We start from the raw sequence: 23,536 nt of genomic DNA, 5'->3' as shown, positions 1-23,536 counted from the left end.
TGTTGTCTTTATACCAAAATGTCTTTCTATAAGCAAAGTGATGAAACACGTGGAGCAGTGCGAGTTACTAAACTGTACTAGTTAAATATTTGGAGTTTCTTTGATTAATATGGACTCTTTTTTTGAGATTAAGTAAGCCCACTTATTATATTTGTTATAACTTCACAGTTACTAAATTCTAATATGATAAACTATATAATAAAACTGTAACGTTGTCTCCTTATGTTAGCACTCAGAGTGGGCATGTCTGAAGGACTGTACTAACAGCTGACAGATCGCCTGTGTGGCCTGTCATAGTTGTTGCATGAAGTTGTGATAGTCTGGACATGTGCAGAGGACAGATAGTGAAGGTTGGACCATTGAGGCAATGAGTTGCCTTAATTGTTTGAGGTCTGACAACAACAGACATTTACTAGTTGTTCTAGGGGATTAGAAAAATATAGACATAAAAGGCACAATATACTCACCAGCCACTTTGCTACATCCAACTGCTTCATTCATTTATTAATGCAAAGATCCAGTCAGCCAATAACATGGCAGCAACTCAGTGTGTTGAGGCATGTACAGATGGCTAAGACGGTCTGTTGAAATTCAAACCAAACATCAGAAGGAGGAAGAAAGGTGATTAAAGGGATCTCCACAATTGTGGCTTTGTTGTTGGTGACAGACAGGCTGGTCCGAGTACTTCACAAACTGCTGATCCCACACGACCATCTCTACAGTTTACAGAGAAAAAGTCAGAAAAAGAGAAAATATCCAGTGATGTTTATTCTAGGTTAAAGCTGAATGGCCAGACTGGAAAACTGTAAATCAAATAACCACTTGTTTCAACCAGAAGAGCATCTCTGAATGCAAAACCCTGAGGCAGGTTGGCCACAGCAGCAGAAGACCACACGGGGTGCCGTGCTGTCAGCAAAGAACAGGAAACCAAGGGTACAATTTGCGCAGGCTCACAAAAACATAGCCTAGTCTCAATTTCTGCAACCACGTGTGGATGTGGAAGTTAGTATAAATAACACGGCAGCATGAATCCACTCCGTCTTGTATGGTTCAGGCAGCTGGTGGGGATGTAACGTTGTGTGGGATAGTTTGTTAACACTTTGGCATCGTTTAAATGCCCGAACCCATCTGGGCATTGTTGCTGCCCAGCCTTTATCACCACAGTGTATCCATGTTGATAATTCACCGTGCTACAAAGCTCATGTCATGTCTAACTGATTTCTTGACAATGAGTTCACTGCACTCAGCCTTCACAGTCAATCCATTAGAGCCCCGTGGTGCATGTGCAGTAACTGTGAGAGGAGTTATAAAATCTCTGAGAAATGTTTCCAACACTTCACTGGTGTGAAGAATTAATGGAGTTCTGAAGGCCAAAGCCGGTCCAGCAGTATTGGCAAAGAGTTCCTAATAAAGTGTCCAGTGAGCGCATTTCTGATGCAGATGTTTAAAGTAGCATAAAAGTTAAACAGCAAATCAGATGAACGGGTCACGTGATAGCCAGAACATCGACATCACCACAGTCTTAGTTATTCAATCAATATTTATTGCTTAACTCAGTATGTATAGTAGTTACAGTCCCTGCAAGGAAGTGACTGACGCTTTGCAGCAACAGTTAATCAGCCACTTTCTGCGCACACAGAGCAGAAAGACAAAAAACATCAGGAAGCAATTCATTAATCTCCTACAGCCCCACTGCTTACTGCACGACAGCAGTTAACGCTTGCAGGCTGTAAGAAGCTGAGCTCGATTTAAAACAATCAGTTTCCCTCTATTCCTCTCCTCAGAGTTGGAAGGTGCTTCTGTCTGAATGATTATTTTCTCGGCCTTTTCTTTCTATGATTTTCTCTTTTATTTGTTTTTAAACAGACAACAGTCAGTGACGGTGGATTAAAGCAGATCGTGTAATTATGAATACAAAGACACCCACGCAGGATCCGCAGAAGAGAATTATTGTGAAGAGCAAGAGTGTTTTAATATCTCAGGTAGTCGAATATTGTAAACAACCCAGTCAACAGATATGTTAAGTGCATAGGCTTATTGATTATAGAAACTGCTGATGATGCAGAAACACAGTGGTATGCTTGCCTGATCAGAGCCAATCCAACAGGTCACCACAGACACTCAGGCCCACTTGTCTGATAGCGGCTGCAGCCAAAGTCATGTCAAGCTGAGGAACAAGACTCGAGCAGCTGGGACATCATTCACAGAATAACTGTAAGGCAACCATTCAGCTCTCTGAGCAGAATAACAAACAGTAGTTAACATGATGTACAGAAACAAGCTGCTCACAGGAGGACAAAAAATACAATCATTAGCTGGATTTAAAAAAAAAAAAAATCAGCAGCCACAAGACCTGGTTGCTGTCATAGGTGTTCACACTTTTCTTTTGTTCATGTGCACATCTTTTAGAAACACGTAAAATGACAGAGCAGTTCATGCTATTGAAATGTAAGGAAGGATCCGTTTTATTAGCACAAGTATGGCCGCGTGTCTCGCTGCGGTCCCTGGATAAAGCTTCAGTTCCCTTTCGACACAACAACAACTCTGCTGAGAACGGTAGTGTACAACAGGAGACAGTTGCATATGATTCGAAAACACCCTGCTTCTTTTTTGAAATTGACAACCAAGGCAGAAATTTTTAGTCTTACACATGTCATGAACACACTGGATCTAGCTTTATTTGGGAATATCATCGAGTAATAAACAAATGATTTCATATTAGTGTCAACAAGTAGTCATGCTGCTCCCACGTACAGCAGTCTTGCAGTGAAACGATCGTCTCCCTTTGTGAATGAACTACAGTCTCTTGCACAAGAGTTGCTCCTGTCATTGCACTTTAATTTAAAAGGTACTAAAAACTGTGCAAATCATACAAACACCACTCGGCTCTTCGTCTTTGGTCCTGTTGAGTCACCGTAGGCAACTTACGGTTTACAGCAGGGAGAGTTTTGAATCCGCCCTCAGCTTTCAGTGAGGTAAAGAGTGATGGCGCGCGGCGGTCCCTTCTGTCCATAACACAGCCGTAAAAGCACTTAAAGATTTTGAAATGTTGCATAAAATCAAATAAAAAGGACTAATCTCTGAAATCAATCCAGGCCAGGATCATCCACACATGCACACGCTTGCTGTTGGTGGCTTCTTATTTGAAGCCTTAAAATATCACTTTTTTTTGTTGCCCATCCACAGTGCAGCAGCCCCAGTATGCAGGTCAGCCATTAGAGGGGAGTAGGTTAGCCAAGATGTTTGCCAGTGCAATTTGAGGTGGAGGTGATGATGGTAGTTGAAGTGGTAGGGACTGAGGTCAAGGTGAGCGAGGGACAGTGGGGGGGTCACGCATGTGGCTCCCCCACAGAGGTAGAGCCGTTGGCTTTACTCTTACTCTTACTCTTGCGGTTGAGCATGCGGCTGAGCGTGGCTGTTCGGCTCGCTCGCTCCACTGCGGCCGGAGACTCCAGGTAAACCAGGTCATTGTGTGACTGGCTCATCCCCGGGTCTTTGCGCTGGTGACGACGTCGGAAGAAGAGCTTGGCGCTCTTCTGCAGGAAGCTGCCTGTGGCAAAGAAGAGGAAAGGAAGCAGCCTGAGACGTGGATAGTGTCAAAGTGACACCACTCAAGGAGACGTCATTACTACAGATAAAAAACAGGCACGAGTAGTATTGGCCTAAGCAGTAATGGAAAAACTCATTTAAAATAAACAAATCAAAAGCTAAAGCAGCAGTGGTACAGAATCGGTGTTAGTTGGAAACTGTTACTGTGAAACACTTGCTGTGGATTGGATGAAAAATGTGGCTTAAATAGCAGCAGAGCTGTAATATTGTGTTTAATCACCAGCTAACACATACTAATCTGTACCAACAGAGAGCAGCCTCATAGTCCAGCCTGGCTACAAGCACCATTCCTCTGCTTCCACACTTAAGGAGCTCCTGTGTTATCCTCAGTATCAGTGGATTAGTTTAGTCAGTACAAAACAATAGAAACTCTAAATAGTATCAAAACAAATAAATGACAAAGAAAAAAAGGAGGCATTCGTGTCCTCAATTTGTAGCACACTCCTAAAGAAGAACGCAGAACAGCATCAGATCTTCTCTAGATGCTTTTGGACCAAACACGAGGGGAACCGCCCACTGGAGGGAGCGACCCTCAGAGCCTTCGTTCTGTGTGCAATAGGACCTCTAAAAATGTGTGACACGTCGCACAACAAAAGCTACAAATGACTGAGGGCGTTGTAATCAGAGATGTGTGTTTGCCGGGTTTCAGTGGTAGCGTGTCAGGCGCTAAAACTGATAAGCTCAACGGTTACAACCAGCCTGAGGAGGAGGAGGGGCTCGCAGTGGCGCTCTTCACCTGCTATGATTCTGCAGCGTCACAGCCAAACGGTGGAGCTGTGTGTGTGCTGCTCTGACTAGGGCTGCCACAAACGATTATTTTGATAGTCGACTAGTCACCGATTATTTATGTGATTAGTCGACTAATCAGATCATCATCCACTGGACGTAAAACTACAGCTTATTGCACCAGCAGCATCTGCTCTTATATAACTATCATTAGCTTACAGCTTTAAGCTTTTAAGGTGCTAACTAAAAATAAAGACAAGATGATAGTTTATTAAATTTTAATGAAATTTGCAGATTGTTTTGGTAAAGTTTAATAAACTCCTTGCTATCTAAAATATAACAGGACACCGGAGTAAATTCTCCAGCATCTCACACTTCTGATAATCAGCTGTCTGCTTGACGTTTATTCAGCTGTGTAAAAACTATAACTTTAATCTCAGCCAAACCGATTTACTCAGGAACAAATAAAATACTAAAAAAAAAAAAAGCCAAACAATAACATTTTTAATTTATCTAAGTGACTCATATATATTTAACCTGAGTCGCGAAAGACGGTGGTGGGTTTGAAAACAATTTGCCGGGAGTCAGGTGTTCTCACGGCGCTAGTGACCTAGCCCCCGGCTAGCTATCGAGCTAGTGGGTAACAGACGTCTCCGAAAACGTCGGAGCGCTTTTGAAAATATGCGGTGTCTTGATAAACTGAGCCGATATTTGAGGTTTACACAGCTACATTCTCGCCTGAAAATATGTTAAACGTTTATTTTGTGACCCAGAAAGAATAATAAGAGTAATATTAAAACTAACTAGCTACCGCCATTGTTGGAAACTAAGCTGGGCCGCGCTATGAATTCTGGGACACAGCTGCTTCTTCTTCTTCGGGGTTTAACGGCAGCTGGCATCCTTGTACATGCTGTGCTGCCATCTTCTGTTTCAGTCCGTTATTACACTCTTAAATCCTGCTATTATTCCTGCGTCTTTTGCGATCTTACAAAGCTTCAAACGACGCGTCGACTATTAAATCAGTCGTCGACGATTTTGATAGTCGACGTAATCGTGACTAGTCGACAAATCGTGGCAGCCCTAGCTCTGACACACAGTCTGTCAGGTGTTGTATTTTCTTGTCAGCTTCTACATTTCCGCTGCACATTGCTCCATCGTGTGTGGATGCCCCAGGCAGCAGTTTCAGAGGAAATACGGGCAAACTTGCTCTTCAGCGAGTAAACATCTTCTTGCGTTTCCTCTAAACTTCAGTTTGTCCATTTTTTTTTACTGAAGCAGCAGTTAGCATGTTATAGCTATGTGTTACTTATACAGCTGACGTTTTTTACTCAAAGTTTCCTCTTGTGACAGAGAGTGAAGTGAAGGCGATACAAAAAGGTTTCTAAGAGCTTTTATGGTTTAAAGACACGAAATACTGGAGAACTCCTACATGGCTTAAAGAGTTATGATCAAGTTCCTGTGGTCCGAAAGCACCTGCCAAGTGACTAATATTTCATATTGCAAGTGAAATAAATACCGAAACATTCACGGCACTTCATCTGTGTTGTGCAGCCACAAATAAAAGACAGTCGCTGCTCAGAAAAAATTAAAGGAACACTTTTTAACCAGAATAAGTTAAATAATTCAGCTTAACTTCTGGGATATTGATCTGGTCAGGAAATGAAGTTAACAGAGCACAAGACGGGCAACAATGAGACAGCCCCCATTTCTACCAGTGATGGGTCCAGATCTGGGAGGAGATCCCCGGGACACCATCCATCACCTCATTAGGAGCCCTGAAGTTGTCAGTCATGCCTACAAACACAAGGGGGCGCCATACAAATGACTGAGGACCATTTTCAGTCGTTCCAGTCTTCGATTTTTGGGCCGTCTTTGAATTGGTTGATCATTTTCAGTTTCATCAAACGATGCGGCACCCTTTCATCCCTAACACATTACCCAGTGTCACTAAAGATATCAGCATGATTTTTTCTCCAATCAGAGCTGATGTTTTTTCAAAGTATTCCTTTAATTTTGTGAGCTTTTTTTTTGCAAACTGATTTTAGAGGAACTACAAAAGTGAATCTCATCTTGTAGAAAAACACTGTTATCTATTCTACTGCTAACAGAAACTACAGCGATTAGAATACCAAGAATACTACAAGTAACTCATGAAGTAACTTACTCATACAATGTGTGCTTAGCACTGCTTTCCTCTAAGGTGGCAGTGACGACAGTTCGGAAAGGAAAGGTTCAAAGAGTAGAGGGGAAGCAGAAAGGAGAACACAAAGAGAGAGTGCATAACGAAGGAGTGGCTAACAAACCCCAAACAGCCAAAACAGATCAAGTTCTGCTTGTAAAGGCATTATTTTCCTTTTCAGGATTGTAAGGTTTAATAATACTCCTGTGAAGATTAAAAATGCATCGAGAGGTTTCTCACCTCTGCTCTTCTTGCAGCTCGCCTCAGACACACACATGGACAGTGAAGCATTGTCTTGTTCCTCGCCAGTTTGGCTCTCCCAGTCCTCCGGAGGCCGCCCTTCAACTCTGGGACCTTCCGTGGGCTCCGACATCTCCGGAGGGGTACTAGTCCCCGATGCGATCGCTGTGGTCACATCCTGAGTAGAGCTGCTCTCTGACATTGATGCGTCCATTGCTGCAGCGTAACCTGCCATCATAGCCAGCTCATCATCCTGAGACAGAGGCGTCTGGGAAATAAATCACATTCCCATTAAAGCCATATTTGTTGTGGAGCTAGTGTGGAAAGCCCAGGCACAATGAAGGGTGCTAACAACATGAGAAGGCCCTCGCTGCTGCAGACAAGGCACGGGCTTCCATTTAAAATCTACTTCTCTCCTCTGACGTTATGAACCACAGGTTATGGAACAGATTAGCTTAAAAAGCACTCGAGGAATCTGAGTTCCAGAGTATCAAACATGCAAGATTGGCTCCAGCTGTGCTTTTGTGCTATTTAAGCTGAATTACATTAAGTGGAAAAAGTACAAGTACAAGGAGCTCATAATTACTTTGGCGATGCCCGAGATGATGATGGTACTCTTCTTCACCGGGGACTTGAGCTTCTGTTTAGCAGACTGGTGGAGTTGTCTTATGGCGGCTTCGGCCACAGGGTCTGTCCCATTGAGCATCAACAGCTCAGTGTCGGAGGAGGACAGGGCCTTACTCACAGTGCCCCCTAACATAGACACCTGCTCGGAGACGCGACGCTCCCCCAGCTTGGGCTTGTTGACCACGGCCTTCTGGGCAGGATCTGAGGAAGCAAGAACGTCTCACTGTAGTTTCATTCATGTAAAGGACTTTCAGAACATTCATTTTTGTCAAATTATGAAAATGACCGAGTTGAGTTGCCAACTAACCAGCATCTAAAAAGCTGACTGGGGAACTGTGCTACTCTAACTTCCCTCTATTCAAAAAACAAACAAAAACTCCTGAAGCAACTCTAACAGGATCATTTATTATACAATACAGCTGTGTAAGGAATGTGCAGCGGCCTCACAGTTTCCAGGGCTTTACCTATATTGAGTGGGAGTGGTCGACCCGGCTTGCTCTTCACCGCTGTGATCGTGGTAACCACTGTGCCACAGGGCATGACCGTGCGGTCCATCTCCACCCTCTTATTAGAGGCTGGGGTAGGAGGTTGCCAAGACCTCACCTCACTCGGCTCCAGGTAGGTAAACTGAAACACACGATTCAAGTTACTACCCAAACTACGTGTAAATGAAAACAAGAGACACATGGAAGGAATTCATCGAAATCTGGTGATATTAAAGGAAAACATGCGATAGAAAATGAGCTTTTTAGGTCTTACGTCAGTAGTCAGTGATCCGGTCACTACATCTTTGGCCACGAGTTCAAATGTACGCTGTCCTTTGGGGTGCTTCTTCACAAGATCAAAAGGCACCAACACCTGACCAAGTAAGGAATCTGAGACAGAAAACAGCTGATTTAGCCTGCTACACAGAAACACGCGCTACGAGAGGCACAACGTGTGAACTACGTTAGTGGTGTGTGATACTGCATGTGTTGGTATCGATCCGATACCAAGTCAATACGGGCCAGTATCGCTGATACATCTCAATTCATTCTCATGACCTTCAGTGTTTTTTGTGACGTTTCCTTTTTTATTATTAAACAGTTAAAACTCAGGACATAATTACGACAAAGTTTATAATTAAATAGAAAATGCTTTATTATTGATTTTTTTAAAGAAAAATCTGAAATAAAAAGTGCTCGCAAACCGCTAAACAAAGTAAAACAAACAAGTACTGTTGAGAAACTATAATACAAAAATTACAATTAAAATCCTCAACAACCGGTAAAAACATACATGTTTGTAAACAACTTAACAACCCCCAAAGTCACGTCACGTGACAGCGCAACATCGAAACACAAGAGGGGGGAGGGCGAGCAAAGCGGGCCTGCTCTGCGCTGACACGGGAGCGGCGAGTGCGGCGACCTGGCTGTTTCCTCTTTGTCGAAACCACAGCATCGCAAACAAGAGCGGAACTTAAAGTAAAGAATCGATCTCACCAGGCTGGTATCGATCCGATACTGATGCCGACTTGGTATCGATACAGTCGATACTTGGATCACTAAACTACATGACTCTTCATTACAGTAAATGCAACACAAGCATCGACAGGTAAGTGGCCACGGCAGAGTTTTTCTTACTCTCTGGAGGATGTCCATCGTTCGTCAACAGAATATTGAGCTCCTTCGATCGTCCATTCAGTTCACTGGTGAGAGAAGAATATTTTACATGTATGTGAACGGTGTTGTTCATCAGAACCACCTGCGGTGGAGTCAGCGTTCACACTTACAAAATAAACGGCTGGTCCCAGGCAGGACTCGTCGTGTTCTTCGAAACAGAAGTGTTGAACCTCTGAGGAGGATCATCTAACTGCAGCACACACAGAGGGTTCATGCTGCCTGCGAACACAAAGTGTCATCCAAGAGCTGACTTTAAAGCTTTCTTTCTTTCTTTTTTGTGGTCAGCCACTTCCACTCCCTCACTCTAATGGATAAACACGGGATCACTTCACAGAGTATATATGATGAATTATGCAGAGATTAGAGGAGGCTAAATGAGCACACATTTTCTTAAGCACTTATATGAATTTTAGTGGCCACAAGCTGTGAATCAGAAGCCTCACAGATAAGATTCAGTGCTTTACAATACAAATTATTAAACAACACTTAAAACAATACAAATGAATAAAACGACATAAAAGCCTGCACGACCGTAAACACCCGGCAGACAGTGACTGATTTTCAATAAAAGGAAGGAAGATGTATATAGTGAAGTGTCAAGTGCTGTGTCATGTCTCTGCTGTGCAATATGGAGTCAGACCGAACGCTTTCGGGGACGTCTGCAGCCCCGACAACTGCTGACTCACACTCAGAGAATGACTCATCACAGGAACTACCCAAACAAAGTTGTTGTGGGTGGTCTAAGACTTCATTACTGGACAATCGTGTTAACAGCCTATCATCAGCACAATCTATCAAATGCTCTCTGGCCTCATACATGACCACACCCTGGCACTTTGTTTATGTGCAGGTCTGTACCACCACGCTGGGCGTTGTCTTACTGTTGTGGGTGTATTATTAATATACTGCCATCATTGTTTAGCTTTGACCAGTGGATTACCTAAAATGGAGGGGTGGGAGTGGGGGGGGCCTTGTCATGCAGCGTTGGCAAAGTAAATATCAGCCATGCTGGAAGCACAGTCCCACTGCTGCTGATTCATTACCAAAGTCAGCTACCCTCTAAACAACCTTCTCATTACATCGTCGTGGTAATGCAAATAAAGAGCGGGCAGTTAAACACTGCAAACAGTGCGTGCAGTCTGATGAAAGGAGCTAATTCAACTTTACAATAGATGTCTTTAAAAAAAGTCCTTTTGGTAAAAATACAAAGTCAACACGGCGGGTGTAGGATTCTTTGTTTGTGACATATATTGAAGCTCATGTTTCTCCGCAGCTTAGTGTGCAGGACCCAAGGTAAATATTATCTGTTAATAGAGCGCTTCTGAATGAGTTTACATACAGTGGGGCAAAAAAGTATTTAGTCAGCCACCGATTGTGCAAGTTCCCCCACCTAAAATGATGACAGAGGTCAGTAATTTGCACCAGAGGTACACTTCAACTGTGAGAGACAGAATGTGAAAAAAAAAAAATCCATGAATCCACATGGTAGGATTTGTAAAGAATTTATTGGTAAATCAGGGTGGAAAATAAGTATTTGGTCAATAACAAAAATACAACTCAATACTTTGTAACATAACCTTTGTTGGCAATAACAGAGGTCAAACGTTTACTATAGGTCTTTACCAGGTTTGCACACACAGTAGCTGGTATTTTGGCCCATTCCTCCATGCAGATCTTCTCGAGAGCAGTGATGTTTTGGGGCTGTCGCCGAGCAACACGGACTTTCAACTCCCGCCACAGATTTTCTATGGGGTTGAGGTCTGGAGACTGGCTAGGCCACTCCAGGACTTTCAAATGCTTCTTACGGAGCCACTCCTTTGTTGCCCGGGCGGTGTGTTTTGGATCATTGTCATGTTGGAAGACCCAGCCTCGTTTCATCTTCAAAGTTCTCACTGATGGAAGGAGGTTTTGGCTCAAAATCTCACGATACATGGCCCCATTCATTCTGTCCTTAACACGGATCAGTCGTCCTGTCCCCTTGGCAGAAAAACAGCCCCATAGCATGATGTTTCCACCCCCATGCTTCACAGTAGGTATGGTGTTCTTGGGATGCAACTCAGTATTCTTCTTCCTCCAAACACGACGAGTTGAGTTTATACCAAAAAGTTCTACTTTGGTTTCATCTGACCACATGACATTCTCCCAATCCTCTGCTGTATCATCCATGTGCTCTCTGGCAAACTTCAGACGGGCCTGGACATGCACTGGCTTCAGCAGCGGAACACGTCTGGCACTGCGGGATTTGATTCCCTGCCGTTGTAGTGTGTTACTGATGGTGACCTTTGTTACTTTGGTCCCAGCTCTCTGCAGGTCATTCACCAGGTCCCCCCGTGTGGTTCTGGGATCTTTGCTCACCGTTCTCATGATCATTTTGACCCCACGGGATGAGATCTTGCGTGGAGCCCCAGATCGAGGGAGATTATCAGTGGTCTTGTATGTCTTCCATTTTCTGATGATTGCTCCCACAGTTGATTTCTTCACACCAAGCTGCTTGCCTATTGTAGATTCACTCTTCCCAGTCTGGTGCAGGTCTACAATACTTTTCCTGGTGTCCTTCGAAAGCTCTTTGGTCTTGGCCATGGCGGAGTTTGGAGTCTGACTGTTTGAGGCTGTGGACAGGTGTCTTTTATACAGATGATGAGTTCAAACAGGTGCCATTCATACAGGTAACGAGTGGGGGACAGAAAAGCTTCTTACAGAAGACGTTACAGGTCTGTGAGAGCCAGAGATTTTCCATGTTTGAGGTGACCAAATACTTATTTTCCACCCTGATTTACGAATAAATTCTTTACAAATCCTACCATGTGGATTCATGGATTTTTTTTTCACATTCTGTCTCTCACAGTTGAAGTGTACCTCTGGTGCAAATTACTGACCTCTGTCATCATTTTAAGTGGGGGAACTTGCACAATCGGTGGCTGACTAAATACTTTTTTGCCCCACTGTAGCTGGTGCACAGATAACCAGCACAGTTATTATTTTCTTATTACTACTTTGCTGACACTCCTGCTGATGACGCTAATGCTTTTAACATAACAGAACCTCTTTAGTTTTAGACACGCTGTACTTGGACCTAAATGTAGCCGTTAGCATAGGAAACATCATCAGCTTGAAAAATTCAGAATTAACATTAATTTATAAGCAGACGCACGACCGACCTGCAGCATCTTCCTCCTGGTTGAGTGTGACTCGGATGTTTTTCACCAGCAGCTTCCACTCATGGGCGCGTGGGGGCTTTGGGGGCGATACCACTTTATTCTGGCTTTCCTATTGGAGAGAGCATGCAGTGAGTACATACATAAACCTACAGCACAGATTTAGTGAGCGCAGCATTACGAGCAGTACTGGAAGCACGTAAACGAGCAGAGGCCTAAGTATGCTCGTGTCTTTAAACGAGAAGCGTCTTCATGTTTGAACAAGGACTCTCTGCAACACGACCCCGTTTCCACTTTCACATGTTGATCATTTGCATTGGCCTTTCTATGATCAGGGAGAATTTGCATCAGAAGCACCGCTGATGAATTTGCATTACAAACAGGCATCATCTACAGACAAAAGTGATTTGTTTTGGTCATTTAAATAGCAGCGTATCTGATGAGCTTAATGCTTAAATACCTTCAAAGCACTAGACTTACTTTAACCAGCATGCAAATCTATATGGTTGTTTTATATTACGGCTAAAACTGCCGGCTAATTGATCTTGAACATTTTAAATGTTACGCCACAAAGCGACTATTTAATTTCATAAACCACAAAATTCAAATCATCTGGAAACTTTGGGGTCCGATGACCAGATATATAAATGTCAATAATATCGACTTTTTTGATCAGAGGAAAGGAAATTCCTCTGATCAAAATAAGAGTTAATCCCACTGCCTCTCATGTAACTCACAACTATATTTGGACCAAAAAAGAAAACTTGTCATCCTGTATCAAGTAAGATCTAATCAGAAACACGTGAAACAGCATCATGTGATGGTGGGTTGTGAATAATAACCTTCAGTGAATCAATGCTGCTTTAGATGAGCATTATTTAAGGTTGCAACAAGAAGCAGTAAGAGCGCAAACCACAGCCAAGGAACTGGCCCTCTGGGCAGCATTACTTTTAAAGGAATCATAATGTATTTTGTGTATCTTCATACTTCTTTGTTATTTATTTTTTAAACTTTTATAGAGCTTTTAGTGCAGTAAAAGTCAGATAATGGCAACGTGCATGACGTTTATTGATCATACAAACATTATGTATGAGTAGGTTATGAATAACTACTGATTTGCAAATAACTGGACATAAATATAAAACATTATACTACAGCATATTTCAACCTAACCAGGCAGCTCGTTCTCTTGACACTTCTGTCTTTAACACACCTTGGTTCAGCTTGAAAGAAAGGCAGGCGTGGAATGTAAACATGAGATCAGAGGTGAAACGTGACACTGAGATGCAAACTATAATGTGATATTTCAAATCTCAATATACTGGTATCATTTTCTAAACTTACTGATACAAACACAAGCAGTAGTTTCTAAAGATAAAAGACATTTTACGACAGTTTGAAAAGGTCACAGGTCATATTTAGAAAGCTCATACATGCCTATATGTTCTGAATATAACAACTGCTTTAAGAAACATAGTTTTAAGTAGCATAATTGTCACTTTGACCCTAAAGGAGAGGTCAGAGTTCAAACACCACACTTGTAGGAATCGTAATTTCTAAGATGAATTCTCCACTAACAAATCATAAAATTGTTTTGTGTGAGTCTGGAGCGTTCGCACGACCCCCTCTACACCCCGGCTGTCACGTTTACAGACAAAATGACACAAACACCCCTCTCTGGTGGAAGTAATTATGAGTCTGGCAGCCTTACATCAGACGTGACTCGTTCGCTCACCTTGACCTCTGAGGCCTGAGCAGGCCTGCAGCTCAGCAGCACAGAGGGATGCGACACACACAAAAGCTGCTTCAGCTGCTCCTTTATGGCTGCATTGTCCTGACAGAAAGAGATTATACCTCATATTAATCGAGTAAAACTAGAAATGTAAAGTTCTATTTGGTGATAAAACAAATGTCAATTCTTTTAATTCCATTTTTATTGGTTTCTAAATGGTTCGACTACTGTTTGATAATGAAACTAATGAATCTTCCTCTCCACGTCCTCGTTTGCGTGACTAAACACGTTGATGTAACAAAAGAACATGAAGAAATAAACAAAGTGATTTCTATGAAGGCTGTCTGTCACACAATTTCTTTATATTTTGGTACAGCGAAACATTTCTTCCCATGTTAGTGTGTGGCGCATCCTTTGGTTAGGTTTATACATCTGCGATTCTGCTGCTTTAAGATTACCTGAGTGAAACCGGGCATCACCTGAAGCTCCTCCACCTCTAGATGAGACACGTCCCAGCTTACCTTGACCTTATCTTCAGATTCCTGCATGTGTAGATGAAGCTGGGGAAGAGAAAATAAAGAGCTGCCCTATGACTCATCCAGTACTCATCAAATTCACAGAAAGATGAACTAAAACTGATTCTCTGGAGATGAAGCGATACACCAAACAAGGAGCAGCTCAGTATGTGAGGTGGGCGTGGAGGAACGAAATCAGCGCAGTGTTTCCCGCATATTTGTGTTTCAGCCGGTGGTGAGTGGGTGGTGTGCATACCTACGCTTTGTGAAAGGGGTCATATTATGCAAAATCCACTTTTGCATTTTTTAAACATAATTTGCAGTTCTCCAGACTAAAGAGGCATCAAGGATGCTCCGTTTGCAGTTTTCCCTTTCTCCTTGGATCGCAGCGTCTCCCTCAATGAGCCCATCAGATTTGCAGCGGGTTATGATAAGCAACCTCAATGCTCCTCTCCAACCCTCGGTAATAATTCAAATATATCTGAATGCAACCAAGTCCCCAATAAAGCTTCTATTTTTCTGTTTGTCTTATCACAAATAGTACAACTCGAACAACAATGAAGCTGTGAGACAAACTCGCCCTATTAGGATGAAAGTATCACTTTTAAGCCATTTCAAAGCGGTCTGTACATACTTATGTTGCCATGCAACTACATGACCATACTCGGAAGTTAAAAAGAACAGCTGTTCTGGGATTTTTAATGTGCAAAACAGGTGCTCACAGGAAAAAAAGCCACAGCATGTGATCAAATAGTCTTTCCTGTTCCTAACATGGTGAAATGACATGAACTACGTACATAATAAGAGACAGTCAAATGTTCACAATTCTGAGAAAAAGAAAAAGTCCCTCAGTGCTTCCTTTCTTATCTGTTAGTGGAAAAAAGGGAAGGAGAAAATGCTGTTCCCAAAGCGCCATCATTCGATTCACAAAAACAAACAACACGACTGACAAGGAACACATCTCGTACCTTTTATCTTTTGAAATGTTATTGATGCGTTAAATACTAATCACCACTCGCCAATCTGCTAATCTATATTTCTTTATTTCAATTTCAGCCTCAGATCAAAGTGGTGCTTTTCACCTATTTGTCCTTGTTCATACAGCCTACATAACAAAGTTAAGTAGCCTGTTATAAATGCATAACTCTTTGTGAATTCTCCTTTATACGTTTTACTTCAAAACATGTTCCAAGAAAAGCTTTTTAAGGAAGAGGTGTTTTATCTGCTGAGTGATCAACTGAATGCACTGTTCTTACTGGCTGCTTTCCATCACTCATCAGACCTCTTCTGGAAAGGGGTGTGGCCTGCAGCAGTACTCTTGAATATAAACAACCTGCTACCTTATACCAGCGGCACAAAGTACAGAACAGTTCAATTGTTAAGTGCATTGTGACAAATGAATAACTGAAACACATATTTAGCTGCCTTCTCTGTCTCACTGCAGTCTGCAGCTGGCTCTCTTATGACCGGCAGACTTTACAGGGTGAGATTACCATGAAAAGCATAAAAATATTTTTGGTTTATTATGAAACTGTAGCAGGCAGAGATGATAATGGGAAACACTGCTTGTAGGATTTTAGTCCCTTACCTGAACGTAAATAACATACAATCAGTGTGTTACGCTGACACCACTAATGACAACATTAGACCAAGTTTTTGTTCATTTATTGACTAACAAAAGAGAAATGCTACTTGCTTAAGAAAACTAGGGACTCTTTTCCACATCTTGAATACATCATTCTGTTAACCTTTTCCAAACTGAAGTCTTTGGATGCGATTACATTTCCAATGGGATTCATATGGCCAGTGTGATGTGAAATCAGGAGTAAGGAATGATTTCCCAGAGCACGCTGTAATTAGAATGTGATGCTTTTTGCTGGTTGTATAACACTAACTACACAAATGCAAATCTGAAGTGAAGGAATAATCTCTGCTTTTGAAATGAAGCCATGCCAGCTCCATATAGGCAAAGGTACAAAGGTGTGACATCACACTCCATCTACTACAGATCATCACTGGTGAGTTTTTCATTATGAGGCGTGTCATACTGCCGTGTCCCTCATCAGGTCACGTGATACAGTAGTGCATTTAAAGACAAAGTACACTCAGCAGCACACCTTAATCTAGTGACCGTGTTATTATGTCCATTAAATGCCTCTGTCCCACATGCCCATGCACTCCTATCATGAGCCACGAGTATTCTAGCTTGGATCTGAGTCAAAAGCTAAAAAACGCTCCAGTGGACGGATGGGAACATTTGAATAAGCTCTCTGATTTTTCCAGACTAAGCTGAAACAGTGGGAGTGAAAACGACAGACAAAAGGCTTCCTTTATGTCCCTGAAACAACGACTAACCCACGACCAAAACAAAACCTCCTCAACACCTGACTTTAGCTTCCAAACCTCTCACACTCAGGTTGTATTTATAGCACAATTACCTCAATGGAAGAGCACGTTAATTAGGTTAGAAATAGCCTTAATACAGTTGTATTAGCTTACATAGACACAAGCAGTTTTTGCATTTCTGAACATGTAAATATGAACCTAAAAGCAGGAGAAAGCCTCCGGACACGACCCATTACACATGCCAACATATCAACTTTGGCTCCAATTTATTTCAAAATGCTAGAGGAGCGTTAGGAAAGGCTGAAGGTGAGCTGCAGGACTCCATTTAAGAGATCAACGCAGACAGTTTTGATAATGACAAATCAAGCAAATCACTGCAATTTCCAGGTACAAACAAGGGAGTCTTATTTGGATCATAACTTCATCAGTTCTATATGGAAACAGGCCTCAAAGGGATGTTAATGAGCTGTTTGGGACATCTGCCAAGGAAGGAAAGATACCCCAACCATTTAATCTAATACTGCTGCCTGCAGTGAGCCAATGCTGGGCAGCACATCATGTTCAGTAAAAGCTCCCATTAAACTAAATCACTACGACTTCCAACGGATTTAACTCTACAGTCTAACTGTTACAGACATATTCTACAAAAGGAAATCAACAGTGTTATTTTCCTTGCAGTCTAAGACTTCACAAATTTAAGAGTATTTACCTGCAGCTCCAATGGCGCTATACACACAGTATATTTACAAGGATCTGCTGTAGCCATGGCTGTCGATGCAGTGCTCAGAGAGAACTGAAGCTTCTCCCCAACCACACAGCAGGAAGCGGCCTGTTAGGAGGACAAGGTGAGGCATTAGTTTAAAGTAAAACTCCAGAGAATCCTGGAGTTAAGGCAGTGACAGCATTTGCATGCTACTCATGTGGTTATACCATTTTAATGCAATTCAAATAGAAAGTAAGCCCAGAATTTTCACTGAACTAAAAGGTGCTGTATGTGAATGCATGTGTGATGCTTCATTGATAATGCATTCATGTGGTTTACTTTAAACCAGAATTATTGCCTTGCAGTTTGCATCAACCAAGCTGAAGTTTACATATCTGTCCAAATCTGTGTAATTCTCCACATCAATATCTCACCAAGTATGACCTCGCCTTCTGCTCCTGAGCTATGAGGTTCAAATAGGACCCCAAAGTGCTTCTGCAAAACATCATAAAATATCTCTTTACATCCATCCATCTTCCTAAGAGCTCATTCAATCCATGTTTGAGATTTGGCCATAGCATATTCCATCTGACTTTGGGTGACAAGCAGGGTACACCCTGGACACGTCAGCATATCCAATCCGATCAAATACATGCAAATGCTACACAGAAAAGCTTCTGTGTGCTTTGTGACATGATCTTTAACTATCAAAATCAAATTAGTCAATTGTTAAGTCGACGTTAGAGGATAAAGGTAAGACGAGACAAACCAAAAGTATAATCTCAGCAGCAGTTGCCAGTGATGGGCAGAAGTCCCAGTTAAACCAGAGCAATGTGCTAACATACTGACTTTGCATAAAACTGACCCAAAACTGGCATTTGCTTCAGGACAACTTCACTTTGAACTCTGAAAGGAAGGAAAAGAAGAACAACTCTGATAGATCCCAAAGGCATCAAGCAGTATAATTATCTGTGATCTCTAGTCGAATGAATGACATGCAACCTGAACTGAGTATCAGAGGTAGTTTAAGCTTTAGAAACATATTTACTCAGCAAATTAACTCTGATTTCAGCAAAGACTGCATGTCTTTGACATAAGAACAGTATTAGAGGAAAGCTAAACATGACCATAGGTGCTGGTGTATTTCTGGCTGCCTGCTCCTCCTTAGTGCTGAGCGTGACAGCTTTATAAGCTTCTTACACACACACAACACACACACAGTGTGTGGTAAAAATAAACCTCTGCTCATTAAACTCCCTAGACTCCATAGAGTACCTGGTATTTTGGTCTATATCTCAACGATCACAAAGAAAGGAGTGAGTTTGCATTTAATCTCTGCAAAGCCACAAAAGTAGTGAGCAGTGTGTCCCTGTCTGACCTCCCAAGTTACAGTTTCTAGTTATACTTTCTAACACAGGTTGGCAAAAATGGGCAAACACTCTGACTAATAAGTGCATCATGGTTTATTCAAGTATAGTTTACGGTAATTAACAACCATATTTGCTGCTGATAAAATATTAAGTAGATTAGTTTGTCAACATTTAAATTTACTGAGAAAAGCCTGTAGTAACGTTGGAAAGTCGACAAGTCAGTGCTTGTCTGCCAAAAACATTGCAAAGGTGTTTTCCAATGTGAGAATATGGAGTGAGTACCTTGTTGCCGGCAGACTTCTGAAAGCTGGAGACCCTGCTAAGCGTGAGATCTGAAGCCTCGAGACCATCCTCTTCAAATGCCAGCAGAACAGCACCCTGACACGAGACAGGGCAGAAACTTTAAAACAACAAACACCTACTCAAAGTCTTGCAGACTCGGCGAAATGTTGCCAAGGAATCAAAATTATGTGGGCTTGCACGACATTGGCAGCGTCAATCCATAAGTAGGAAGGTGGAGAGTTTACACTACAGTGTCTCTAATATCAAACTGAGGGTTATGATTTAAAAAAAAAAAGGGGGGGGGGGGGGGAATTTCTTTACAGCACACAAGAGGAGATTTTATAACCTTGTCGCATTATATGCTACACTTTTATTGAAGTCACCTGCCCCACAGTACAGCATTGGCTTGGTGGTCATGAGACTCACCTTTCGCTTCCTTGCTTCGTCATTCAAAGCTATGCACCAAGCTCTTCTCCACTGACTCTTCCAGCTTTTCAGTGACAGCGCCCATCCCAGCAGAGCGGCGGCTTCCTCCTCCTCTGTCGCAGCATTGTCCCCTTCTGCTGCTCCCTGCTTATTTCCTATAAGTCTATGTTGGAAATACTGTACGAAATACAGTATAAGAGTAACCAGGGAGGCGATAAACAACGTGACCATACATAGCCACTGCGGATCCTCCAACCCAAAATATGAACTGGAACTTTCTGGGTCGGACATTCTTCGGGAAAATGATCGATGATCTGAGTTTAACACACCGGTTCCTCTGGGAATTTTCCTGCCAACCTCATGTTATGTATTTAATTAAGGAACGGTGGAATCAATAAATTCAATCGCCCAAAAATGATAAGAAGACAAACACCCACCTCCAATACAAATTCTGCTTATCGTTATCCATGCTTCAGTGCTGCCATACAGGGCTTCCAAACTACGCAAGCTGGTTGTGGAAAGCTAAACCATTGTCAAAAAACTAAAGGTAGCCTGCGTACAAATAAACCTGCAGAATAGCCCACTCCTCCTCTCATTGAATACGATTGTTAGCTTAGTAAGCTAATTTTCGCTACGGCTCGTTAACTAGCTATTCTTCGTTAGCTACTAAGCCGTAAAAGTTTCCCAAAACGGACTTATGCCCGAGCTTCGTGCTCATACTCCAACAGACGATATCCAGATAAAGAGTAACATTCCCGGGAAAACATCCTGCAGGAGAAGAGTGCAGCCTGACCCGGTGGACTACTTTCAGTGTGACTGTACAAAGTTATCGCTTCCAGACGGATATGTGGCACAAACTGTAACTCCCAGAATGCACAGCGACATTTGTGAGACGTTTGTTGTTGTCGAGACCTCGAGGGAACTAAAGCTTTTTTCCATGCTGAAGATGCAATTGGGCTTTTAGGATATTGTTTTTATTAGCATTAAGCTATTACACGATTAGATTAGTCCATGTTTAAGTCGAAATCAACGGAAAACAAATCCGAGCTGGTATTTTGAACTACACGACTTCCCGTAGCTCGTCCTGTTGTCCACCACTTCCTGTCTTGTTCTTAATCTGTTTGTAGTAGTAAACAATTAGCTAGCTTGCGTTTGATACAATGTATCAACGCTCAGTGAGCACGACTGTTATGTGGAGGTTGCGTATTATCGATTAAAACCCTGTTTTGTATTTTAATATACAATAACACACTGGATTAGATATTTCACGCCGATTTGTGAACGTATACAGTATACCTTCGTCATCTACCGTGGTCTAGCTGCTATACAGTAGCTATCGTCGCTGAACTCGACTCCTGCTCTTCGTTAACAGACGTAACTAGACATTCGCGATGAATTGTCGCTCGGAAGTTCTTGAAGTAACTGTGGAGGCGAGACAGGTTGAAGAAGCTATGTTAGCTTTGCTGCACACAATTTTGCTGCACCGGAGCACCGGGAAATTTCACTACAAAAAGGAAGGCACCTACTCCATCGGCACTGTGGGCACACAGGACATCGACTGTGACTTCATAGATTTCACCTTTGTCAGGGTGTCCTCAGAGGAGCTGGACAGGATGATCAGGAAAGCGGTGTCTGAATTCAAGGTGATTGTCTGTTTTAACGCGTGATTTCTGACTCTCGTGTTGTGAGGCCTGTACTTTCAGCTGTGCTTTTGTTGCAGGATGCTTTGAGCAACTCGGGCAGCGACGGCATGGGACAGATCTCCCTGGAGTTCTACCAGAAAAAGAAGTCTCGCTGGCCTTTTTCTGACGAGTGCATTCCTTGGGAAGTGTGGAGCATCAAGGTGAATGTGGTCAACCTGGCCAATGAGCAGGAGAGACAGATCTGCAGGGAGAAAGTGGGTGAGAAGCTGGGTGAGAAGGTGATCAACGTCGTTGAGGTCATAAATCGCCACGAATACCTGCCAAAGATGCCCACCCAGTCAGAAGTGGACAATGTGTTTGACACCACTCTTAAAGATGTTCAGCCATACCTTTACAAAATCACATACCAGATCACTGACTCGCTGGGCACTTCTGTTAGCACCACTATGAGAAGGCTGATTAAGGATACACTAGCATTGTGAGAGAAAATATTTATGGTGTGGATCTTTCATATGTTTATGGTCCTGCTGTCATTTCTTTTCTATGTTTTGTCAGCTATACAGCGGAACAACGAGGCAGTGTCAGTATAATGGTGTTCTAATGTCTTTGTTGTGCTTCTGGTATCATTTGTACCTTAAGAGACTGAATTATGTAATCTTCATTTTAACAATCTCTTGCTTGTGCAAGCTTTCCCTTTTCTCTCATACACACTAGCAAATAACCGTGTTTATCAGTTTGGTTCCTTAAAATGTTCTCTTCTTGATAATGTCATCAGTGCATTACTGTAAATTTTGAATAACAATAAATGTTTACTTTAATTACAGCCACAGCTCTTGACGCAAAACATTGCTTCCATATTATCACGCTGGATCAGTGTAAAACGTTTTATGCAAAAGATCTGGCAGAGTTTGGGAACAGATTTCCTCATCTGTGTGAAAACTTCCTCTCTGCACAGTTTCATGGAGAGTATGACCTTCCACATGGGGAAGGACAGGATTTCCAGTTTGCCACTTTTCCAAATTAAAGCAAACACTTCCTAAGTTCACTCCCTTGTTTCCAGCCAGAAACTGCCACCATGGCCTGCACTTTGAAAAACATCCCTCTGTTTTCAGGATAGTCTGCTTGCCAAGAGGAAAACAACATGTGTGTGAATACATTAGGTCAACATGTACATTGGGTATAATTATCTGCTCTCTAGTTTGAGGGGACAAGGTGTAGAACATATTCAAAAGCATTAATCACTGAATCCCTGTACAGTACTGTGAAAGTATTTGGCCTCAGTTTTTAAATGATGATTTCATTTATTAAGGGGAAAAAATCAACATACCTGGTCCCATGTGAAAGAGTAATTGCTCCTTCTTGCCTCATATTGAATCAATTAACTGTAATTAGCCACATTTTGGGGAAAAGTGAGTTCAACTTCAGTGTCCACACCCGGGTCTGTTCAATCTAGAAATCACTGGAAGATTTGCATCCGTTACGTCTTCCATAAAACAAACACAGTATTTCATAAAAAGAACATCACACCAACAGTCAAACATGGTGGTAGTGTGATGGTCTGAGGTTGCATTAGTGCTTCAGGACTTGGATACCTTGCCATGAATTTGTGTTCTGCAAGCTTAAGCACAAGTGGGTTATCAAGCTGGAAAAAGATCCAAAAAACGTCAACAAGTCTGAAAAAAATAAAAAATCTTGCTGTTCATGCTCATAACCAATCCAGTGTGGCTGAAACAAAACAATTCTGCAAAGAAGTGTCAAAAATTCCTCCATAGTGATGTGAAAAACTCATCAAAAGTCACGGCAAACATTTGGTTGCAGTTCCTGCCACCAAGGGTGGCACAACCAGTTATTAGTTTAGGAAGCAATTATTTTTTTCACACAGTGACAGGTAGGTTTGGATAGCTTTTTTTTTTTAAAGCATTACAAATATCACTTAAATACATTTTGTATTTACTCAGACTGTCTTTGTCTAATATTCAAAATTGTTTGATGATCTCAAAATCTTGTAAATGTGACATATGTTAGAAACTAAAATCAGGAAAGGGCCACCTACTTGCTTTTAAGTTGAGGTTTTGTGCAGTAAATAAATATCAGAATTCCCAACTTCATTGCGTTGGTAATGCTGAAAGTACTGCAGTGATGAGCGGATCAATCAGTCAGCCAGTTGGCAGACAAGTAATTTGCAATACCTATGAGTTTTCTCAAACATTTCCACTCCTGGCTTGTCAAATGGCCAAACAACGACCTGTGCTCTAGTTTTGTAGCATTTGACTGAATCTGAGCAGAGAATATAGCCCTCTACACGTCTGTCAGCAGTCACAA

The 23,536-nt window shown here is 42.1% G+C and overlaps 2 protein-coding genes across 5 annotated transcripts; one reads left to right on the top strand and one right to left on the bottom strand.

The window, feature by feature from the left end:
* Positions 1-1,522: 1,522 nt before the first annotated feature.
* c2cd2 (C2 calcium dependent domain containing 2) lies at positions 1,523-19,863 on the bottom strand. Of its 4 annotated transcripts, XM_082549600.1 has the most exons (14): positions 19,572-19,863; positions 19,146-19,241; positions 17,500-17,619; positions 14,388-14,489; positions 13,933-14,031; positions 12,201-12,309; positions 9,153-9,261; positions 9,004-9,068; positions 8,141-8,256; positions 7,846-8,008; positions 7,341-7,582; positions 6,755-7,022; positions 6,500-6,530; positions 3,346-3,550 (listed from the first exon to the last, which is right to left on the bottom strand). In XM_082549600.1, exons 1-14 carry the CDS (start codon positions 19,860-19,862, stop codon positions 3,466-3,468), a joined length of 1,896 nt encoding a protein of 631 aa, XP_082405726.1. In that variant the 5' UTR covers position 19,863; the 3' UTR covers positions 3,346-3,465. The 4 variants fall into 4 exon arrangements, with proteins under 4 accessions (XP_082405725.1, XP_082405727.1, XP_082405728.1 ...); XM_082549599.1 differs by lacking the exon at positions 6,500-6,530 and having other exon boundaries at positions 1,523-3,550; XM_082549601.1 differs by lacking the exons at positions 6,500-6,530; positions 17,500-17,619 and having other exon boundaries at positions 1,523-3,550.
* Positions 19,864-20,962: 1,099 nt separating this feature from the next.
* atg101 (autophagy related 101) lies at positions 20,963-22,037 on the top strand (the record flags this gene model as incomplete). The annotated part of the gene is made up of 2 exons (XM_082549612.1): positions 20,963-21,214; positions 21,292-22,037. The coding sequence occupies 2 exons, from the start codon at positions 20,963-20,965 to the stop codon at positions 21,694-21,696; spliced, it is 657 nt and encodes a 218-aa protein (XP_082405738.1). The 3' UTR covers positions 21,697-22,037.
* Between the last annotated feature and the right edge of the window lie 1,499 nt (positions 22,038-23,536).

Source organism: Aulonocara stuartgranti (assembly GCF_965226115.1).
Source record: "Aulonocara stuartgranti genome assembly, chromosome: 10".
Taxonomy (NCBI): domain Eukaryota; kingdom Metazoa; phylum Chordata; class Actinopteri; order Cichliformes; family Cichlidae; genus Aulonocara; species Aulonocara stuartgranti.
This window is presented reverse-complemented; position numbering and strand designations above follow the sequence as displayed.